This window comes from Lontra canadensis, unplaced genomic scaffold (assembly GCF_010015895.1).
Source record: "Lontra canadensis isolate GAN:19392208 unplaced genomic scaffold, GSC_riverotter_1.0 scaffold9, whole genome shotgun sequence".
NCBI classification, from domain to species: Eukaryota; Metazoa; Chordata; class Mammalia; order Carnivora; family Mustelidae; genus Lontra; species Lontra canadensis.
In genome coordinates, this window is record NW_022631003.1 from 22276920 (window position 1) to 22299120 (window position 22201).

General features: G+C 38.5%; 1 protein-coding gene across 1 annotated transcript in view; it reads left to right on the forward strand.

Moving 5' to 3' along the window:
• Positions 1-22201, forward strand: part of PTPRO (protein tyrosine phosphatase receptor type O) — a 233810-nt gene that overhangs the window by 182866 nt on the left and 28743 nt on the right. Inside the window, exons 13-18 of the mRNA XM_032855072.1 lie at positions 3517-3656; positions 6311-6443; positions 8341-8461; positions 12938-13006; positions 15371-15454; positions 21738-21773. Coding sequence (XP_032710963.1) covers positions 3517-3656; positions 6311-6443; positions 8341-8461; positions 12938-13006; positions 15371-15454; positions 21738-21773 — 583 coding nt within the window. The remainder of the gene's footprint in view (positions 1-3516; positions 3657-6310; positions 6444-8340; positions 8462-12937; positions 13007-15370; positions 15455-21737; positions 21774-22201) is intronic.

Sequence of the window (22201 nt, forward strand, 5' to 3'; positions counted from 1 at the left end):
GTCATTGAGTTTAATGTACCTTATTTAACCAAATACATCAATACAGTATCATCTTAACATGGAATTGATATAAAGAATTATATGTGAAATATCTTTACTCTTATTTTATACTAAATCTTCAATATTCAATCTGTATTTCCCTCTTGTAGCTCCTGTCAGTGTAGACTAGCCACATTTCAAGTACTCCATAGCTACATGTGGTAATAGCTACCGTGTTGCACAGTATAGTTCTAAGATTTTAATACATTTCCTGGGGCAGATGTTGTCTTGAGTAGTGAAACTTAATTAGAAGCCCTTCCCAATCCAGTTACACCTCCACTTATGAAATATTGCAATGACTTTCTTTGTTTCCTTTGGAATAGTTGGTGCAATTTCTCCCCAGTACATGTAAGGAAATATACCTGTCACAGAGATCCTTAACTGCCCTTAAGCAGGCCGTTTGTGTATGTTACTCGTTGACCTAAGGAGCTAAAATGCATATGTCTTTCAGAAAAGGATACAGTGATAATGGGTACAGTGACCTTGGAATAATCCATTGCCCCTATATACCACTTGAAAAGAAAACTTTGTTATGTGGCTGGTAAAGGTCCCAGACCTTTTGGAGATTTTCCCGAGGATCCTACTTATCACCTAGATCCACATTTTTTTAGCCAGACCCAGAGAAACTGCTACTCCAGTATTCGAGTCATATTCTTGGCACCACTGGGAACACTTGTAATTCATGACACTGACAGCTGATAATTTTACCAATATGATCACTGTAAAAAGACAGAGAACATCAAACTATAGCCCCAATGTGCCTGGTCTTGCCTGATGCTTAAATCCTAATAACTCTGATTAATGAATCTTGACTTATGGTTTAAATAAGCCAATAGAGAAGATTTATTGAACAATTGCAGGTGTCTTGTTCAAGGTGAAAACAAAATAACTTATAACACATGGCCCCTGTTCTTAAAGCATCTAGTAGGACCTAGGAGATTTGGCCTTTCCTCACATAGATCAAATAGGGTAATAGAAGGTCAGAGAAGGGATAGATCATCAAGAGACAGAGTCAACAGATAAGAATTCAGGGAGAAGAAGTCTTTTTCCTGATTTTAGGATGATCCAAGCAGAAGAAAAGGTATACTGAGTTGAGAAAGAGTACTGCTTGTATGATAGTCAGTGAGAAAACTGGCTGTACCGGGTGGGCAGGGAACAGTGGTGAAGCTGAATAGGTAACATGTGGCCTGTGGCCAATGTAAGTAGGATCTTTAAAACTTGGCATATTTGAATTTGATGCAGTAGACGTCAATCACAACAGATGATTACCCAGATAGGACTTAACATGAGCAAAGTGGTATTTCAAGTTGATTTAAGCCCTCGTTGACAAATGAAGAAAGAACTGATTAAAAGCAGGAAAAAAGAATGAAGAATCTGTTGTAATGATTGATCAAGTGTGATGACAAAAGCCTGAACATGCAATATAATAAAAAGAATAGACACAAGGAAGAGATGACAAGAATTTAATAATATGTTCTCTGAACTTGAGAAGCCAGAGGAGAGCCTCAAGATTGTTGGCCCCGACAAGGGAATGAATGGGGTTGCTCATGGAGGAAACACGGATGGTAGGTGATTGGAAGTACATGGGTAAAAGGTGGGAGCTGGAGATCAGGACTTGGGCATTGTTCACATTGGATAGCTAACCTGAGTTTATCTACCCATCAGGAAAAAAAAAAAAATACATAGATGTCCTAGGGAATCTAATCATTGCAAGATATTCACTGTGAGGGTGTGTTTTGGAAAGAGAAACAACCAAGATTCAGCCTAAAAATCATCCATCTCTGCCCCAGACAACCTCACACTTGCTTCCAAAGATTCAAGTTCTGTGTGAGTCAGAATCACTGGAGGACCTACCCTCTGACTCATCCCTTTTCACAGTGACAGTTATAAAGGATGTGGGCAGTGGAAGCTGACCCCACGTTTCATCAACAGTTTTCATCAGAGGGGAAGTGAAATGATACACAGTACGTTTGGGGAGTGGACGACTCATTGCAAACGAGAAAGGGGTCCTGACATCTGTTGTGAATTACGCCTGCACAAGACAACCCCCGCACCCTCTCCTCCTTCAACTCTTCAGCCAAAGATCATCGAGTTGTCTCTGGAAAGATAATTGCTTCTTTTTAGTAGGACACAAATTTAAGTTGCCTGCGATAAATCACAGGAAGGATGGTTTAACATACTACATGCTTCTGAATAGGGCCACGATGATGATATTCTAGAAAGAAGGTCCAGACCTTCCCACACAGAGATCATGGACATACATGTCAAAGGAGTGGAGTGGCCTCCAAGGGCTTCTTCAAGCACTGCTGATATCCAGGAGCTAAGGAACCGACTTGGAAGCATGGGACAAATAATTAAAAGGAATCCAAGTAACAGACACGCAGCGTGTGTAGTTGTCTGACAGGGCACGCACAATGGCAGAGTATGATGTTCTCTGAACCCAACAGCTAGCCATAGTATGTCCAAACAAGGACATACTGACAGAGGGTAGCAAGGACTCTGGCTGAAGCACCTGGGTTCAAGTGTAGCACTTTGAGCACTAGAGGAATTCAAGAGAAAGACAACACCCAAATGACCGGGCACAGGGAGGAGAGTAGGAGAGATTCAGGTATAGGGGAACAAGACACAAGACCATTTCCTAAAACTGGAGAACAGGCAGGGGTTTGGTTTCAAGCCAACAAATCCCGTGACTCACTTACTGGAAATGACTACGAAGGGGCACAGTTTGCTTGACTAATGGATTAATTTATAGATCAAGATTAAATGTCTAAAAGAAAAAGATAAAGAAATCAGTCCTCTAACATTTTATTAACCATCCAGTCGCCTTCCATTAATCCTCTTCTTTAAAAAAAAAAAAAATCCTATCTACTTAGCTTTACCCCTCTTAATTTTGACTAAATTTTCAAGAAGCCATTCCTTGGATTGAATTATTCCAAATAGTCTCCAGAAAAGGAAGACAGGCTTTTGGCTAAGTACCAGACTGAATGTCTCCATTAGATGGGAGCAAACCACTTTCATTCATTTTTTTTCAGCCATTCAAGTATAGATTTTTGTTTCTCCTGCAGAAAGTTCTTTACTACCAAGGCAGTGCTTACCTCCAGTGCAGATGACACCAAAACTATTAATAGGTTATTGATATATTAAAGCTGAAGTAGAAAACAGAAGTGTTCTAAAAAGGGAAGTATAAAATGGAAGGGGAAGAAAAAGGCAAATTATTCTGCCTTCCAAGTTAGATGACGACTGTGTTGGGACATGTTTCAAAAAGAGTAATGTAACATTTTGATGTTATAATAACTCGAAATAAAATTTCAATATTACAATAAATCATGTTATTGTTACAATAACAATAACATAACATTTCTTAACTACCTGTATTTGGGACTTTTTTTTTTGCCTGTTTTATCCTGCCAATTGGTGAAAGAAGAAAGAATGTATTAAATTAAATGAAATTTTTTTTAAAACTCTGCCTTTGCTCAGAACCAGCTCCTCCGAAATCACTGTTTGCTGTGAATAAAACCCAGACTTCAGTGACTTTGCTGTGGGTGGAAGAAGGAGTAGCTGATTTCTTTGAAGTCTTCTGTCAACAAGTTGGCTCAAGTCAAGAAACAAAACTCCAGGTACTGTGCTTTTTGATTGTCCTTGTCTGAGTTCATTTTGATTAAGGCTAATTATCTGAGTAAATTAAAGTCTTATATTTGTTGAAACTATAGAAAATAAAAACAAAAGTTCATGTGCATTTTTGTGTTTCAGTGATAGAAATTAACAGTCAGCTTAGGGCAAACCTTAAAAATTAGAACCAATTTGCCAAATTGCAGTGTTGATTTTCATCTCTGCATGTATCTTTTGTCCCTCATCCTTAGTTGCCCTGGGTCATACTGTAAACTGAAAGGGGTTCATTTTTCCTATTGCAAATAAATTGATCAAAGGGATAGACACTGCCATATAAAATATAATTTAACAAATATGAACTGATTGCCTGTTATGTGAAAGGCACTATGTGCAATACAAATGGTGGAGTCAATACTTTAAAATTGTTTTCATGTAGTTATGGATATTGCATCAGTCTAGAAGTAATTAAGTTAAAATGCAGGTGCCATAGAGAGGTCCATTCTACTAAGAGAGTTTAAAGAAGGGACTGTTTCTAGTTAGTAAGGAGGACGATTTTGCTTGGGAAAATGAAGGCTGAGAGAGGTGATTGTTAAAGATTTAGAATAACTAATAGCAGAGAGAATGACTACTGAGTTATTCACCAGGTCAAACTGAAAGGAAGGAGAGAGAAGAACCAGTAGCTCCAAGGTAATAAAGCCACGGGGGGGGGGGGGGAGTATTTTATAGCCAGACATGGAAGGGAAAGGTCAAGTTTGTGAGGGATGTCACAGAACGCAGTGTACAGACTAATTCTGTGAACATGAATAATTGATGCTTTTTAAATAATGCAGTTCATGAGATTGAAAAAGAAGAAAGGATTTCTGGGAGTAGAAATCTTTTCATATGAATGTTAAGATAATTTGCTTTGATTTCTTTCTCCTTTTGATATTCTCTTGTACAAACTTATCTCTTTTTTGATCTGTATTGAAGAGCTCATCTTTTTTTTTTTTTTTCCCCTATTCTAAGAATCCTTTTTGCAAATAACTGCTTTGCCATTAGCGGATTTTCTTCTCTGCACCTACAGTAATGCCTCCCCTTAAGAAAACAATGGTTATGCAGCTACTTACTATAACAGAGTCTTGCTAGCAAAAGTCTTTCCTTAGAATCATTCTTTTATAGATGAGTAAAAGAGGTGGAACTGGAAATAAGTGCTGATGGCTCTCATCTCTTTAGGCAGGAGTGTTTCAGATCCCTGTTTGGGAAAAGAATGTTATGCTGGCTCATATTTTCATATTGTACTGTGGTAGTTGTCACTGGTCTAACCATTGGCCCATCAAATTAACAATTTGTTCTACTCAAGAATACGTTAATATTAAATGTTTTTGAGAACACAAAGTTGCCGTGACTTTGGCCGATGCTGTTTAAAAGCTGGGAATGCAGACAAAGGGGATAGTGTCCTTAATATACAAAGAGCAACTAAAAATAGAAAAAATACAGACGAATAACCCAAAACAAATATTTCATAGGAAATAAACACTAAAGACACTTAAACATATGGAAAGATGATCAAGTTCACTCACAATAAAAGAAATGCAAAATGAATCTACAATGAGGTGCAATTTCCTCTAATTAGGTTGGAAAAACTCAAAGAGTTTACAGATAGATTGGAAGGAATGTAGGAGAAGAGATGTTGTCACACAGCATCACATGCAGCAGGAAAACTTGGAAAATGCCTATAGAAGAGAATTTGTTGGGACACCTGGGTGGCTCAGTCAGTTAAGTGTCTGCCTTGGGCTAAGGTCATACCCCAGGGTCCTGGGATCGAGTCCTGCATCAGACTCCCTGCTCAGCAGTGAGTCTGCTTCTCCCTCTTCCTCTGCTTCTCCCCACACCAGTCATGCTCTCTCTCTTTCCCTCTCTCAAATAAATAAATAAAATCTTCAAAAAATGAAAAATTTAAAAGAAGACAATCTATCAATAGATTTCAAAATTTTGAAAAATATTCAACTTTTGGGCCCATCATTCAGCTGGAGGCAAAATGAATACCCACATCTGTATGTACATCCACGCATTTGCACACACACACACACACACACACACACAGGTTTTGTGTATGAATCTCTACGTGTGTACATGCATATACACATATGTGTATTAAGCGTGTGTGTGTCCATATATGTTTGTTCTCATAATTTAAAATTTGTCTGCTGTAGCATGGTTCGTAATAGTAAAAAAATCAGAGACAACTGAGACATTCCTCAAGAGGGGACTGGTTAAATAAAGTAGGTCATTTCAGTGAATTCCTGCACAGCCCTTAAGAAGAATGAATCAGCTTTATCTGTGCTAATGTGAGAAGGGCACCAAAATATACTGATAACCAAGGTAAAACATGCAAACCATGTTCTCACTTAGGTTTTGCTTAGCTGTACCTTATGTTTTCACATCCATAAAATATAGATGGGAAGGAAAAAAAAACCTGACAACAACGGCACCTTCTGTGGAGGAGAACTGGGTAGATAGAAAATAGGGAAAGAAGGAAACTTACTTTTCACTGCTGTCCTTTTGCATCTTTTAAACGCTTTACTCTGTTTATGTATTACCCACTCAACTCTGAAGAACAGACTAAAAAAACACAAAACAGATGAAGATAATATGACACTCATCTTGTGCTCTGCATCTCCAGGAACCAATTGCTGTTTCCTCCCACGTTGTGACCATCTCCAGCCTCCTTCCTGCCACTGCCTACAACTGTAGTGTCACCAGCTTCAGTCACAACAGCCCCAGTGTCCCCACATTCATAGCCGTCTCAACAATGGGTAATTACTTGCGTTTGTGAAATCTGGTGTCTTTGGAAGTTCTATCTTTCTAGATTTTCCTTCCATTGTCTTTTCAAATATAGGTAGTCTATCCTTTTACTAGAACCACATTCTGTTGAAACATTCAGGCTCTGAGGACAGGGAGCCCATCACTGCACTCACTCCCTCTGTGATTGAGGGAAAGATATTGACCATCTAGGAACTTCTGCTTTCCCATCTAAAAAATTGCAATCATAATATACGTCCCTTGTTGAGCTGTACTGACATAGAAATGAAGCGCTGAAAGCCCTAATATCCACTCCACGAGCCTCATCCTACTCCCCAGCGGTGGCCACAGTACCCTGATCCACTCGGGCTCTCCTGTGGTCTCCTGGGCCCTCAGTCATCCCTGGTCAAGCGATGACGTTACTAAATTCCTGGGACAAAGCGGGCAAGTTCCCAATCAAGCCAAACTATCGGCGGGGATGGAGGGGGAGGATGTTGGTATTGTGGAATTAGAAATAATGAAAACTCTAGAAAAATGGTGCTTTCTTTTTTTTTTTTCCTTCTGAGTTATATGTGTCACTGCCTTGTTGTTGGAGGCTGACTCAGCAGTCCAAGATCACCCACAAAGACACCTGTGTAATAGTACCGCTCTCAGTGTCACGTGATCCCTTCACTGGCTGCATTTCCATTTCTTTCGCATTCATTGTATGTGTTTCTATTCAGTGATGATGAGAGTCACCTTCTGTTTGTCTTCTGTTTTAAATTGTTATTTTTCCGGAAAAGGGGACCAAAAATGGACCCACAAAGGATATTAATAGTCTTTCACTTCTGTGTGCTTGGACACCATTCCAAGTAGCCTTTCCTGTTCACTATTCCTTGTCATGGCTATAGCAACCCAATGAAATAGGTGTATTATTCAACTTATTTATGAGTGAGGAAAATGAAGCCCAGAGAGACAGATAAAATAGCTTCTCCGAATGGCAGCTAGTAGTCAAATGAACTTGAAAAAGGTCTCCTGATCATGAGTCTAATGTTCCTTCTGTTCAATTACTCTGCTTGGGAGCGGGAGTCATGCTGGCCCAAATGGAAAGTGGGAAACACACAGAGACGTATAGGGACTGAATGCGCCCCCAGTTCTGTGATTTTATGGTCAATGCAGAGGATGGTGTCATTCTCCCCTGCTCTGGTCCTTCTCTGGTTAAATTTTATGAAAACATTTGAAATATATTCCCACTTCAGATGTGCATGTGCCATAACAGCCTCCATATTAGTAGAGGGAAGGGACGTAGCCCTGTTCTTAAGGACACTATGCCTTATTAATAGGTTTAATCTCTTGAGTTGTGCAGATGGAAAACCTCTCAACATATGGTTACAGATCATCATAATGCCTGATTCTAGCGATGTGTTAAGTGCTGCGGCAGATGGTAGCTTGCTAATGCCTTTTTCATATACATTCTTAGTTGTGAGCATAATATACAGTTGTGCTTTCTGACTTTAAAGTCATAGGCATAAAATGAAAACCTGCCACTCTCTAAACTTTTGAAAACCCTAAACAGTCATAATACATGGTGATGACATCTAGATTTTTTTTTTTTTTTTGAGTTTCAAAGGAATTTAAACTATGGTCCAGGCACTATTCACATTGTACAGTTCTCCTGGATAAGAACATTTGGGATGTAATGCTTTGAGATGGACACATCCTGCCAGGCACCTGAATGCCATTTGTCAACCTACTTTACGAGGTTGTGTTTGACCACGAGGAGGTCATTGTCGGCTTGGGGAAATATCACCGTTGCTGTTGTTGTCATCATTCTATGTTCAGTGGTGTTAAAAATCAATGGAAAATGATGAGTGGTTGGGTTAGTTTCATGTAATGGAAGTTATAATGAAAACGCATGGCTTTTCTCTTTAGTTACAGAGATGAACCCTAATGTGGTAGTCATCTCGGTGTTGGCCATCCTCAGCACTCTGTTAATTGGACTGCTGCTCGTGACCCTTATCATTCTGAGGAAAAAGCATCTCCAGATGGCAAGGTAAGGTCAGTTTTGTTGATTTTTTTACACAAGGGCTTTAAAATATTTTAATTTATCTTACAGATCTGCTTTTGCAAACCAAAATTGTACAGCAGGGCTTTCAAGTATTTTAACTCATAATTTAATTTATAAATGTCATTTAAAATTATTTTAATAATATTAAAATATTTTAATGTGTAATTTAAAATACTTTAATATTTAATTGCATAGCGGTAAGTTTGATTTTGGTTTTCAGTGTCTGTTTTGTGTTTTCGAAGTAGACTTTTAAAAGTTATTTTAGAAAACATAATCATGGAAATGACAAAACAAAGGATTGTTTACACAAATCCAGACCTCTCACTATCAGTCTTGTGATTTTAAGAGACCCATGCAAAGAGATCCACTAATGACATTGGATACTTTCAAATATACTTTGGAGAAAAATAAAGATCTCTGGCTACTCAGTATGATTCATGAGAAGAGTGAATATATGAAGAGACCACAAGAAAGGAAAAAAAGTCCCTCTCTTCATCAGTTCTGCCAAAGCTGTTTTATCAGAAAACATTTGTAGAGTTTATGATTAGGTCCATTGGAGGTCCCCTATTAGTTTTGTTCTTACTACTCAGAGTTCAGGCAGTTTTCATTTTTCTTGCAGCTAGAAAAGACTTTTGATTTATGATTTTAGTGATTCCCTATTCCTTTGACCACTGATGCATTTCTTATCAAAGCACATTCTCAAGAATTTTCAGTGGTCCCCTGTATTATCAGAAAAATCCATCAATTCTCTTAAAATCGTTGCCTCTAATACTGCTGGGTTTGGGAAATTTGGTTCAAATTTATATTTACCCAGTGTTAGCCTGATGAATTGTCTATCAACATACTTCTTCTTTCTCAGAGTTCTATCAGTTGCCTAGTCATAAATAAACTTATCAATCCAATAATGATCTAATCAGTGTCTTATCTGGCATAACTAAATAAAAATCAGACATCCAAGCTGTCTACTAGGAAATTGAGAACATGGCTGGAGATATGTACATAAAGAAATATATTTAAAGGTATAAACTGACCTACCCCAGAAAGGAGATAAAAAAGGGATTCCCTGGGGCATCAGCATGGCTCAGTCAGTTAAGCATCTGCCTTCGGCTCAGGTCATGATCCCAGGGTCTTGGAATAGAGTCCTACATCGGGGTCCCTGCTCAGGGGGAAACTTGCTTCTCCCTCTCTCACTTACCTTGCTTGTGTTCCCTCTCTTGCTGTGTCTCTGTCAAATAAGTAAATAAAATCTTTTTAAAAAATGGAATTCCCTGAACATAGAGAAAAGAGATTGGTTCTGAATATAAAAATCAAGCTTTATGACTGTTGGCATTTAAACTATTCTTAGAAGGATAGGCAGGAAGGTGGTACCACACTGGGGCTCATATAGAGAGCTCTGAAATTATACTCCTTGGGATCAGATCCTAATTTACAATCTATATGACCTTGTGCAGTTCACTGAAACTTCATCCATTAATATGAACAAATATTAATGGCTATTTTGATAAATATTAATGGACACCCGCTATGTGTCATCCTCTTCCAGATGCTTGCGATATGACAGTATATAAAATGGACAAGAATTTCTGCCTTCATGGAGCTCCTATTCTAGCACAGGAGGTAGACAATAAATTACACTGATATAAGTAAAAAGGTTGTGTGGTTTGTGAGCCGACAGTAAGAGAAAAATAATAGAACAGATAAGGGAAATTAGGAGTACAGATGTCTGGAGTATACAGACAGGAGCTCAGGGAGCTGGATAGGTCTCACTGAAAAGATTGTACTTGAGGAAACATGTGAAGGACATAAGGGAGTTAGTGTTTTCTGGTAGAACAGTATGCCCAATAGAGGGAAGGGCCGGTGGAAAGGCCCTGAGGCAGGAACATGTTCACAAAGTAGCGGTAAGGTTAGCATAGCTAACGTAAAGGAAATGAAGGGGAGAGCAGCAGGAGATAATGTCAAATCACACAGAGCCTTGTAAGCCGTTGTAAAGACTCTCGCCGTTATTCTGAGTCAAGCCACTGCAGGACTTGGGGCAGAAGAGCCAGCTTACATGAGAAAACAGTCTGTATTGAGGCGAAGCAGGCGTATTAACGGGGGCAGCCATTATAGTAACCCAGACAAGAGATGGTAGTGCTTTAGTCCAGGGTCACAGCAATGAATGTGGGGAGAAATGATCAAATACTGGATATATTTTTAAAATAAAGGCATTTGGTAAGGGGATTTGCTCACAGATCACACGTGAAATGGAAATGAATAAGGGTCAAAGATGACTGAAAGGATGGAGTTGCCATCATCGGAAATGGGATTCCAGATGAGGATTCCAGAGTTATGGGAGCGACAAGACTTCTGTCTGGGAAATGTTAAGTTTGAGACGACTGCAAGTGCAGGTGTGGGGTCAGCATCTGAACATAAAAGTCTGGTGTTCAGGAGCGAAGTCTGCCCTGAAGATACAAGTTTGGGAGTTGTTAGCGTGTAAGTGGTATTAAAGCGATAGACCGGATGAAATTCTTTACCGAGGGCAAGTGCATAGATGAAAGAAGAAGGCCTTGCAGTAAGCAAGGAACAATGTAATACTAAGATTTCAGGGGAGGAAAAAAAAAAAAGATAAGAGCACAGGAGACTGACTGGCCAGAGGCATCTAGTGGAGTTCAAGGAAAACTAACGAAGTGTATAAAGTAACAAAGTTTATAGCAAAGTGTATAGAGCCTGGGAACAGGGGGAAGAATGTTTATGGGGAAGAGATGGGGATAGCCCCTACGTTAGTGGTGGTGAGGAGCAAGGACGCCGTAATTGGAAAGCACGCAGCAAATGTGAGCTCATAATAGAAATTGTGGCAGGACTGGGAATAAGTGTGGTGACAGGTACCATTCCAGGAGCCCTCTTGGTGCATGCAGCAAGATGATTAGAAGTGGTTCTACTTCGGCCTGCCGATCATTAGTGCAGAGACTCCTCACATTTTTTGTGTCGTGATCCTTTCCGGCAATCTGATTAAGCCTGTGGCGCTCTTCCAAGAATAATGTTTTCTTTTTAAGTGCAAAAAATAAAATACATAGAATTAAAAAGAAATTAATTCTATGAAATTGCATTGATGCATTTAAAAAACAAATGCATGTTACTTTATTAATATATTAGATAATATTTGTAGGGTGTCTAATAACTCTCATAATTTCATCAGAGTGATGATTGTGAACAATACTGCAACATCTGCCACAGGTTCATTATAGAAAAACATCTGTAGTTTCTGTGGTTAGCATTTTCACCAGTACTGATGAAACTATTGTGGCCTGTTGCCTATTTTAGTAATTAAAAGAATTGCTAAATTTCAGTTAGAGGTTGTGAAAACAAGAGTACTTTTCCCCCTGCTCTGTTCATGGAGCTCTAAATTCCATCCTTGAACCCCAGGTAAGAACCTTTGAATTACAGGGTAAAATAATTCCTATATATGGGAAATTGACAAAGGAAAATGAATTGATGTGTAATTTTTAACACAGCATAACAATATAGTGCATTTTTCAAAAAAGAAAACGGTTCTCAGAACATGGTAATAAGAACAGGGAGATCGTTAAAGTGATTAGCAGATGTGTCAATAGTGTCAAAATCTCTGCTTCAATTCTGAGTAAGTCCATCAATTTCATCTGGGGGGAGGGGAATGAGATGCGTGAGTGCTGGTGAGCTGTGTTGTTTATCCTTGACATTAGCCAAAGGTGAAAAAAACATGAGAATATGTATTACTTCGCCTTCCACTTCTGGAAAAAAACAAATTTTAACAATATTTTCTACTGACAGATTAATAAGCAACCTTTTGAATAAGAGGCTCCATGTGAGCCAATCTGATTCAGTATGTCTCACTCTTTCTACTCTCACCTCAAGTGATGAATCTCATGGGCATCCTGACATGAGGGGAACGTTTTGGAGGAAAAAAAAAATCCAATTTGATCCGCCACCATTTTAGAGAAGAAATCAAAATGGGGAGGGGGGTGGGAGGTTGGGGGATCCAGGTGGTGGGTATTGGAGAGGGCATGGATTGCATGGAGCACTGGGCATGGTGCAAAAATAATGAATACTGTTACGCTGAAAAAATAAGAAATTAATAAAAAAAAAAAAACACAAAGAATATGTGCTAAAAACAGAAAACCCTCAAGCTAGAGGCTTTGTGAAAAATATTATACCCCAAATAGTTCAAAGATTTATGTTAGGATCACGAGTGCCCTTTGGAAAGGATTGTAAACCAAATCCTCTTGGCTTCAAATAACGTGATTAGGGCATGTGTAACCTTATGAAAAACTTTTTTATCTTTCTATTTTACATTGCATGCAAAAGAGGAACACATGGAATTTATATTAGCTTATATTTTTTAATTTAATGCTGTGATGATAAGACAGTAGAGGCTTTCTTTTATGTCAAGGTAAAAGAGTGCTCTGTCAAGCAGTAACCTTTGATTTTGTGGTTCCTTTCGAACAGGGAATGCGGAGCAGGAACCTTTGTCAATTTTGCGTCTTTGGAGCGTGATGGAAAGCTTCCATACAATTGGTGAGCACCACTTTGGAACAAGCCTCTAGATAGCTTATTTATGCTGTGTGTGTGCTCCAGACTTTATTTTACTCTTTTGGAGGGTTACATGGCTTTGTCTGATTGTGCTTTCACAACTTTGGAAAGAGTGGACCTTCCAAGGTTAGATTTTCATCACTGAATATATTAGTTTGTATAGGTTTACTATATTATGAGGTAAAGAAAATGTCTTAGTCTGCTGAGTATTCACTATATTAAACAAAGGACTAACACAGGCATGGATGTAGCCCCAAACCTTGCTGAAGAAGGGCTTCAATGCAGGAGTCACACTGAAGGAGTAAGTGGTCACAAAGGCACAGGACAGACCCCAGCGAGGCAGCAGGAGACAGGGTAGCATCTCTATTTCCAAGTGACATTTCAGTGCCTGAGAATATGAGCCCCCACTTCTGTTCAGAATTGAGGAGACATATTCAGTCCAGGGCTCTCGACTCTTACGCTTACAGGTAAATAAATAGCAAAGGCAGTAAAGTCCCGTGGGAAAACCTAGCCTTATTTTATTTTTTTCCCCATGCATGAGTATTAAGGACCTAAAAGGAGGAGGTATTTGGAGAATTAAGAAAACATTACCAGAAGACTAAATTGCTTGATATTATACCTTAACACTGATATATGAGAATTAACAATCCTATCTGCTGTGCACTGCATTGAGTACCCAACAAAACTGTTAATGATGTCACCATTAAATATAAAGCCAGCACTGCTTACATGATCAGGTTGGTTTCTTCTGCAAGCCACAATGCAAAGCATATTAATTTAAATGGATACATTTCATGTTAATCCTTGGTAAATGGTCTTTTTTTTTTCTTGTTTTCCTAATCCCCCAAAATGGTGATCTTCAAGAAATAGATAGGTGAGACTAGAAACTTTACAGAATCCATGAAGAAGGGAGGGCTTTAATTGTAATATAACTTCTGCTTCCCTGAATGGGCATCTAGCAGTGGAAAGTTTACTTGAAATAGGATTCTTTTTAATAAGACAATATGTTGTACTATTTTTAAATTTTAGCCTGAATGGAATTTTGCTATTTAACTATAACTAATCCAGCTGTGAAGAAGGAAAACTCATAACCCCTCAATGGTGAAAAGTTAGTAAACAGTTCTTTCTAGGTTTCTTCAAATATATTAACAGTCTTGCCAAGTTTAAGAAACTTAATTCACTGATCCTTGTCTGGTTCGCCCTTTAAAAAGGCCCAGTCACAAAGCAAGGAAGAACAGCCCATCTAGAAATTTACCCAATCATACTTGTGACTCAGGACAGGTGTCTATGTATTGACTAACTGAACACTCAATCCCAATTGATAGAATATGGGACACCAGTTATGGGAGAGCTAAGGCAAAATTCACTTCAGGACCTTTCTAGAAAATCTACAAAACTCTCCCCCTGCTCTTGGCAAACACAGTTTTGCCAGCACCAGCCTGTTCCGGCTGACAGAATAGATTTCTCAGTGAAACTTGTAGTGACTCAAGTGACAAAGTGACAGCATTTCTCATCCTACTTCCCAGTGTAGCTATAGACTCAGACAGAGGCTATTTTAAAATCAACATTAATGAATGCTCTATTTTGTACATGGTTTAAATACCTGAAATTTCATTCACACCCCACTTTTTAGACCAGTAGACTGAATTAGAAACAAAGTACGACAAAATACTCTTGCTCTCACTCAGCTCAATATTAGTCATATTACGGACCAGGCAGGTTCATGAGCTACTCGTCTTGAATCAGTGATACCTGAGCATCCTCCCATAGCTCTGTTTTAAGAGTTATTTTTCAGCGATGGTGTATTTACTTAAACTAAAAGTAATATAGAAAGTCACACCTGAGAGTGCAGCTTTATAAGAATGCACCCCAGAAGCATAAGGTCTTTCCTAGAATCAGCATAGGCGGAAATTGAGCTTTGGTAGATATTTCCTCACACAAGCCGCTGTTAGTGATCAAATGATGCTATAATGGTTCCTTAAAATAGGTTCAAGCATGGCAGAGATAATAATATCCAAGAATAAGACGAGATAATTAATGAGGCATTTAAGAGCCTCTTTAAACTGAATGTAAAATGTAATCACTTAATAGCAGACTAATCGACACAAAATAAGTTGAAAGGAATATATCTGATTACCGTATGGATGTGTGTGAATAAAACTGGTGTTGGCAATATGAGAGCACGTAAACCCTCACGTTTCAGATGGAATAATATTTAATTGTAATTAAGATGCTTGTCATTTTAATTGATCCCAGTAGGTGATTTACTGATAATCTGTTCACAGTTTATGTTACTAACTCTTGCCACTTTTTCATCTTTACATCTGTTATATCTATTAATGCTCACAGGCGTAGGAGTATATTTGCTTTCTTAACCCTGCTACCCTCATGTCTTTGGACTGATTATCTTTTGGCATTTTATATTAATCCTTGGTAAGTGATTTTTTTTTTTACTGTTTACGTAACACAAAGTCTATAAAGTTAGCTCTCCAGAAGTAAAACCGAAAGGAAAAATTCTCTTTAATTATCTGATGTGTTTGGGCTGCATCTAAAATTATTAATCATGTGTTGAAATGGATTAAAAGAGTTTATGGTAACAACATGCTAACTAACTATAATGTTTTTCCAATTAAAATTTTCTTCTTGGGATGTTCTTGGCAAGCTTTTCTTCCATTTATTACTAGTCATTTGTTTCTTCATTCAGTAAATGCATTGGCTTCTCATCTTTGTAAATGATGCTTTCCATTTTCCTTACCATCTCCATCCATTAGAGAGCCTCGTATTTCCAAAACGGAAGAAATGCATTTAGGTAGAGAAGTGCAGAATACTATTTGTTTGCGGTGTAAATGTTTTCATAGTAATGTTAATGTTAATATTCTTCAATGAATATTGAGCAACTAAGTGCAAAGCTTCATTATTTAATTATCTTATTTAATTGTCCTCACAACTCTGCACAGTCCCATCCTAGACACATGGAAATAGAGGCTTAAGGAGATTATCTTAACATCATACCACTATATAGAGAATCCAGGTTCCAATCCCCAGTGTCTGCAAAATCTATTCTTTACTCCATAAAAAGCAGCTTCTTTAAATTCTCCTTTTCTTAACTTTTAAATCATTTTAGTAATCAAATCTCAAATAGTATCCTTTTCAGTTTGCATAAAATCTAATAACAATAATTTCAAAATCTGGGACTAACATATCTAGAAGGACTGTTTCCTTTACTGAGCCACAGGAGAAAAGGTAGTAGTTTCCTGACCAAAAACAAAAATCATTGTCCTGAAGTATCCAAGGTGTTTAGGTACTAAATTATGTACAGACAGATCCAGATATATGGACAAGTACAGAAGGACTTAGAAAAAAGCAATAAAAATAGCTCATGAGGGGCTCCTGGGTGGTTCAGTGGGTTAAAGCCTCTGCCTTTGGCTCAGGTCATGATCTCAAGTCCTGGGATCGAGCCCTGCATTGGGATCTCTGCTCAGCAGGGTGTCTGCTTCCTCCTCTCTCTCTGCCTGCCTCTCTGCCTACTTGTGATCTCTGTCTGTCAAATAAATAAAATCTTTAAAAAAAAAATAGCTCATGAACTGGAAAAAATGGCGCCTGAGTGGGGAGAGTGGGGGGAGAGTGAAAGATGAAAAGCAATCTATAGAGTTATTTATTCCAAAAGGCAGTTGATCAAATGTTCCTCAGCTCCTCCAAAGACAGAATAAACACAGTCGGCAAGGTTAGGATTTCAAGTTGCAATGGAAGAAATACCAAAAAGGACTTCCTCACAAAAGAGATTAATACCAGCATTGGGGGGCGGGGAGGGGTTGTTTTGTTTTTTTTTTTTTTTTTTGAAGAGAGAACAGAGGAAAAGTGTTGAAACATGGTAGACACTGATGTGCTAAGTAATGGAATCAGAAGAATGTCCTAGATGATGAGGACTCATTCGCTGTTACTCCAAGTTGGTTTTAATAACAGGTTTGAGTATAGGGCTTTACAATAGCCAACACGGTATTTTAAGTATTTGACATCGATAGTATTCAGGTACGAGTAGTGCTGAAATTCCATTTTGACCTTCAAAATATGCATCACTTTTCACTCGACACCTACTAATCATTCTCAAGTATTCTACCTGTCATCAGAATACTTGTACCCAATACCCTCAAAGTACCCTCCATGATTCCGGTTCAAACACAGGCAAGAAAGATGCATATACTATTGTATTAATTTTTCTGCTTAATTCTCTGACTTTCCCACAGTGTAGCTTCTACCCTTATATCAGGCCTGTGCTTTTTTTTGCATGTCTTTCTTAATAGGTCCCCTGATGCACACATCTTCAAATTTTAACAACCCCTTCACGGTCTATTTATAGTACTGATCAACTAGCATGAGACCCTACTTAGTGGAGGAACCCTTCACTAGTTGTGTTTGTTTGTTTTTTGTTTAGAGTCTTTTTGTTTGTTTGTTTGTTTGTTTAAAAAAAAAAACCCTTCAGTCATTTTTAGAAGAATGGTCTTGAGGCTGTAAATGGTTATCTCCTGGTGAGAAGAGAAAGCAAAACATGGAGCCCCAGGCTTTCTGTCACTTTCAGTAAGGCATACACATAGAAACCAATGAGAATACACTAAACATCAACTCTGTTTTCAGCCCTAGGCTTGTGCTAGGTCAGATATAACAAAAGGAAAATACACGATCCTTGTTTTCTTTTTTTTTTTCAGGTACAGCTAGCTTAGCACTCCCAAAGCCACCTGAGGTCCTTACTGTTGGCGACTTTTCTCTTCTTCTAGTAACACGTGGATGTTTCCCCCTGCTTTCATTTCTTAGATAGTCATTTTTAAACCTCTTCCAGATGCGTCTACTTCATATTTCACCTCGTCTGTTAACAACCATTAGAAACAGAGCCACCCACCCACCTCCTTCCTCACACACAGCCTGATTTCTTCTCTAAACTGCCAACTTTGTGGGAATAGATGTTCCCGTTAATTTTTTTAAATCCTCCTGATGAGTGGTCCGTGTGGATATCAGGAGACGCTTTCTCTCTCATCATGTTGCTTAAATCTTCTCCCAGGGTAATAGCAAAACCGGAGCTGGTCACCAGTGCCTGAGGTGGCTTAGTCTTAAGATGGTGTCCTGCCAGGATTTCTGGCTACCCTCATCTCAGTTCGGGTTTCCTAGTCAGAGAAAACCATTTCTTTTGGACCAGCTCTATCTGGATTCATTGTTACTACTCTTTTTATTAATGCCATAGTCACCTCCTGCTCTGCTGAACTATCCATCTGCCTGCTCGAAACCCGCCACAGTTGTCATTTTAACCGTGAAGCAACATTTAGTTTAAACTGCTCAGCTTTCCTCCTGGTTATTGCATATTTTATTCAGAGAATGATATAACTCTAAACGCCTTTTTAAGAGTTGGGGATGATATCCAGTTAGCTCATGAAAAAGTAAGTAGCACTTGGGAAGTTGGGGACAGTTAGAGTTGTTTCAGGGTGGTTTTGTTTGTTTGTTTTTAGTCATTGTAAATCCCATGCTTCTTCCATGGCCTCTTTTCATATTCCCCTTCGCAATGAATTCCTGTCTGTCCTGCTTTCCAATATCTCATAACCATGAAGGACTTACTCATCTTAACTTCTTGCAGTCATTAAGATTTTGAACCTTCCCTAACTGATAAAACTAAAAGAGAAAATTAACAGATGTGCATGACCGTGTATGCCTGTATGCTGTTTGTCTATGCGTGTTATCAATGACTCAAAAAATCTTTTGCAATGACAAGATGACATCCTAAACATCTCCTCAAATGTTCACGATAACAGGCACACACACTAGCTCTTTCCATAAAGTCCTGATGTCCAAATGGCTGGCAAAACCTTCATTTACATGTTTAAAAGTGAATCATCCCCTAATTTAAGTCTTAGAATTAGCACAACAATTGAAAAAGTAGGAAAATTCCATCCCCATGGTTGTGGAGTCTCATAATTCAGTCCTGTCCTTGTCCCACAGCCTAAGGATATGAGAATTTGGAATCTTTGGGAATTCTGCAAAATCTAAGCAGAACATAAAGGTTGTACACAAATCATGAAGACATACACTTAAACATACACTTTTGGCATTAAGTTATTGAAAACATGTGGTAGAATTTTACATTCTATGTAAAATTCAATCAATGAATGAGTTTGAAAGAAAAAAAGTGACTGTCTTCCAGGAATCAGGTTTCTACACAGCTGTTGAATAGTAGCAGCTTAATATTTCAGCACTGAATTTATTCAGTGTCACTCTCTCACATACATTTGTTTCTTCCCAGTTTCCCTTAAAGTCTGTTTGGATAGGAAAAGTTTGGTTTGGGGTTTGTTTTTTTCTTTCCCACTCCCAATCACCAAACATGTTGGAAGCCTCCTGACTTCACCAAACCGTTAGTTATCTCAGCAGACATTCCTCTGTCATAAAGCACCAAAGTCTTTAGCTCCCATGATACAAAGTGAATGTGGGATTCCTAAAGTTAACCACATTGGCCTCACAAGAGCTGAGTAGAAATTATTCAAAAGCTGTTCTCTTAGGTTCCCAAATGCCTAGATGATACAACTCTGTCCAACATCACAGTGGTTTTTTGAGGGGGTGAGGGAGAGCCAAAATAAAAAATGGAATGTCTGTTCCCTCTATATCCCAAACGTGAAAGACAGAAGATGAGGGAGAACAAATAGCTATGGAATGGATTGTTGTCACTCAGAAGTAGGAAGAAATAAAAACGGCCTGCAACCAGGAAATGAGAACCAGAAACACCACTTGCCTAAATGGGTATTTCCCCTAAATTCCCTGCCCTTTGTAACTTCCTATCCATCCACCAGTTCCACTTCCCGAGTCTAGTATCAAACTCCTCATTGAATCATTAAGTAAAATTGTGGGGGCAACACAGCAAAGGTATTTTGTTTCAACCTAATTCACGAAACACTTATTGAGCACCACAGTGTGTCCTATTACCTGTGCTCAGCTCTTGAAGGGGGGGAGGGGAAGGGGGAAGTACTATGTAGCAAGGAGCACAGAAGCAACTGACAGACCCTGGGAGAATCAGTCCATGAACAACACGCTACAAGAGCACAGAGGAAGCAGTGTTCCATTGTGCTACAGACTTTCTAGAAATGAAGATACTCGGATATTCACAATTCTAATTTTTATTTTTTTTAAGATTTTGTTTATTTAGAGAGAATGAGCATGAGCAGGGGGTGGGGGAGATGGAGGGAGAGATTCTCAAGCAGACTGAGCTGAGCAGGGAGCTGGAATCGGGGCTTAATCTTGCAAGCCTGAAATCATGAACTGAGCTGAAATCAAGAGTCAGGTTCCGGGGCGCATGGGTGGCTCAGTGGGTTAAAGCCTCTGCCTTCGGCTCAGGTCATGATCCCAGGATCCTGGGATCGAGCCCCGCATCGGGCTCTCTGCTCAGCAGCGAGCCTGCTTCCCCTTCTCGCTCTGTCTGCCTCTCTGCCTACTTGTGATTTCTCTGTCAAATAAATAAATAAAAATCTTAAAAAAAAAAAAAGAGTCAGGTTCCTTAACCAACTGAGCCACCTAACCACCCCCACAATTTTTAATATAATAAATATTCTGGCACATGAGAGTCTTCAGATCACACTGGTTATTTACTACAGATGGCTTATTTTCTGCAAGTTTGAGTGCTTCTATCAATACTTAAAGACCTTGGGAAACTATTTGTAAAAACGGTTACTCATAATCATATCAATATTTGTCATTTATATAAAACAATAAAAATACAGTAATGGAGTGTTTCAGCAGAGACCATATTCGCATTCACTAACTTAGGTCAGTTATCTCTTATTGGTTGAAAATGATTACCCTAAATGCCCCCTAAAAATGTAACTAACTGAAGCATGCATTAACATTGCCCATGTTTGAGCTTACAGAATAACAATGAATTAAGAAATAGTAAGTAATAGGTACAATTCTTCAGATAGCTTTAAAAAATACCTCAAAATTGAGTAAGAACAATGCCATAGTAGAATTCTATGATACGTGCCAGGGTGCCTGGGTGGTGCTGTCAGTCAAGCATCCAGCTCTTGGTTTCCACTCAGATCATGACCTCAGAGTCATGAGATCGAGCTCCGCATAAGGCTCTGTGCTCAGCACAGAATCTGCTTGAGATTTTCTCTGCCTCTCCCTCTGCCCCTCCTGCTTGTGCACACACACACACTCTCTCTCTCAAATAAATAAATAAATCTTAATTAAAAAAAAAAAAAGATACATTCCAACATGGAGAGTGCAAAGTCACATTCCCAGGGAAGATACTGAAAAGGTTCTTTGAGTCTTTGACAACCAACATGTCCACCTTCCCAGACATGTAGGTCTCCCTTTTATTCCCCAATTCTTTCCTTCTCAGCTATAGATCTTTGAGTTTTTAGGCAACATATATTTCTATTTATTTATAAAATACTTCAGCCACTTAATAGCAAGAGATTTTATTTCTAGAATTTAGTATTTGGCAAACCCAAAATGTAAAGTACAAGTATGTTCCTGTAATCTAATAGACTGTTTAAGAAGTGAATCTAAAATTATTATCATCTTCTCATTTAAGGAAAAGTAATTAAACAAACTGGAGGTATGTTTAGTGAAAATTAAATAAAAGTGAGGTGTCTGATGTAATTATTTAAAGCTCTTAAAGTTTCATCATTATGTCAATTGATTCTTTTGTCCAAATAAAGCTGTCTTTTTTTTTTTTAATTCTCAGGAGTAAAAATGGTTTAAAGAAGAGGAAACTGACTAAGTAAGTTGCTTTTTTATTATTGAGATATAACTGACCTAGAACAGTGTGTAAGTTTCAGGTGTGCCATGTGTTGATTTAATACACCGATATAAGGCAGTAGGAGTCTCACCATAGCATTCAGCCAACACCTCCATCCTGTCACATAATTACTGTTTCTTTTTGTAGTGAAAACATTAAAGATTAGTCTTAGAAACTTTGAAGTATATAATATGGTAAGTTTTCCTTACTGTTTCTTTTTAAAAAAATTTTTAAAGTTCTTCCCAGTGATCTTCATTTCGCAAATCAAAACGATTGCTTGTCTTCCAATAGGAGGGATGCTAAAGAAAGAGACAAATGTAGGGGCCCTGGCTGGCTCAGTTGGAGAAGCATGCGACTTTGATCTCAGGGTTGTGAGTTCAAGCCCCACATTGAGTATAGAGATTACTTAA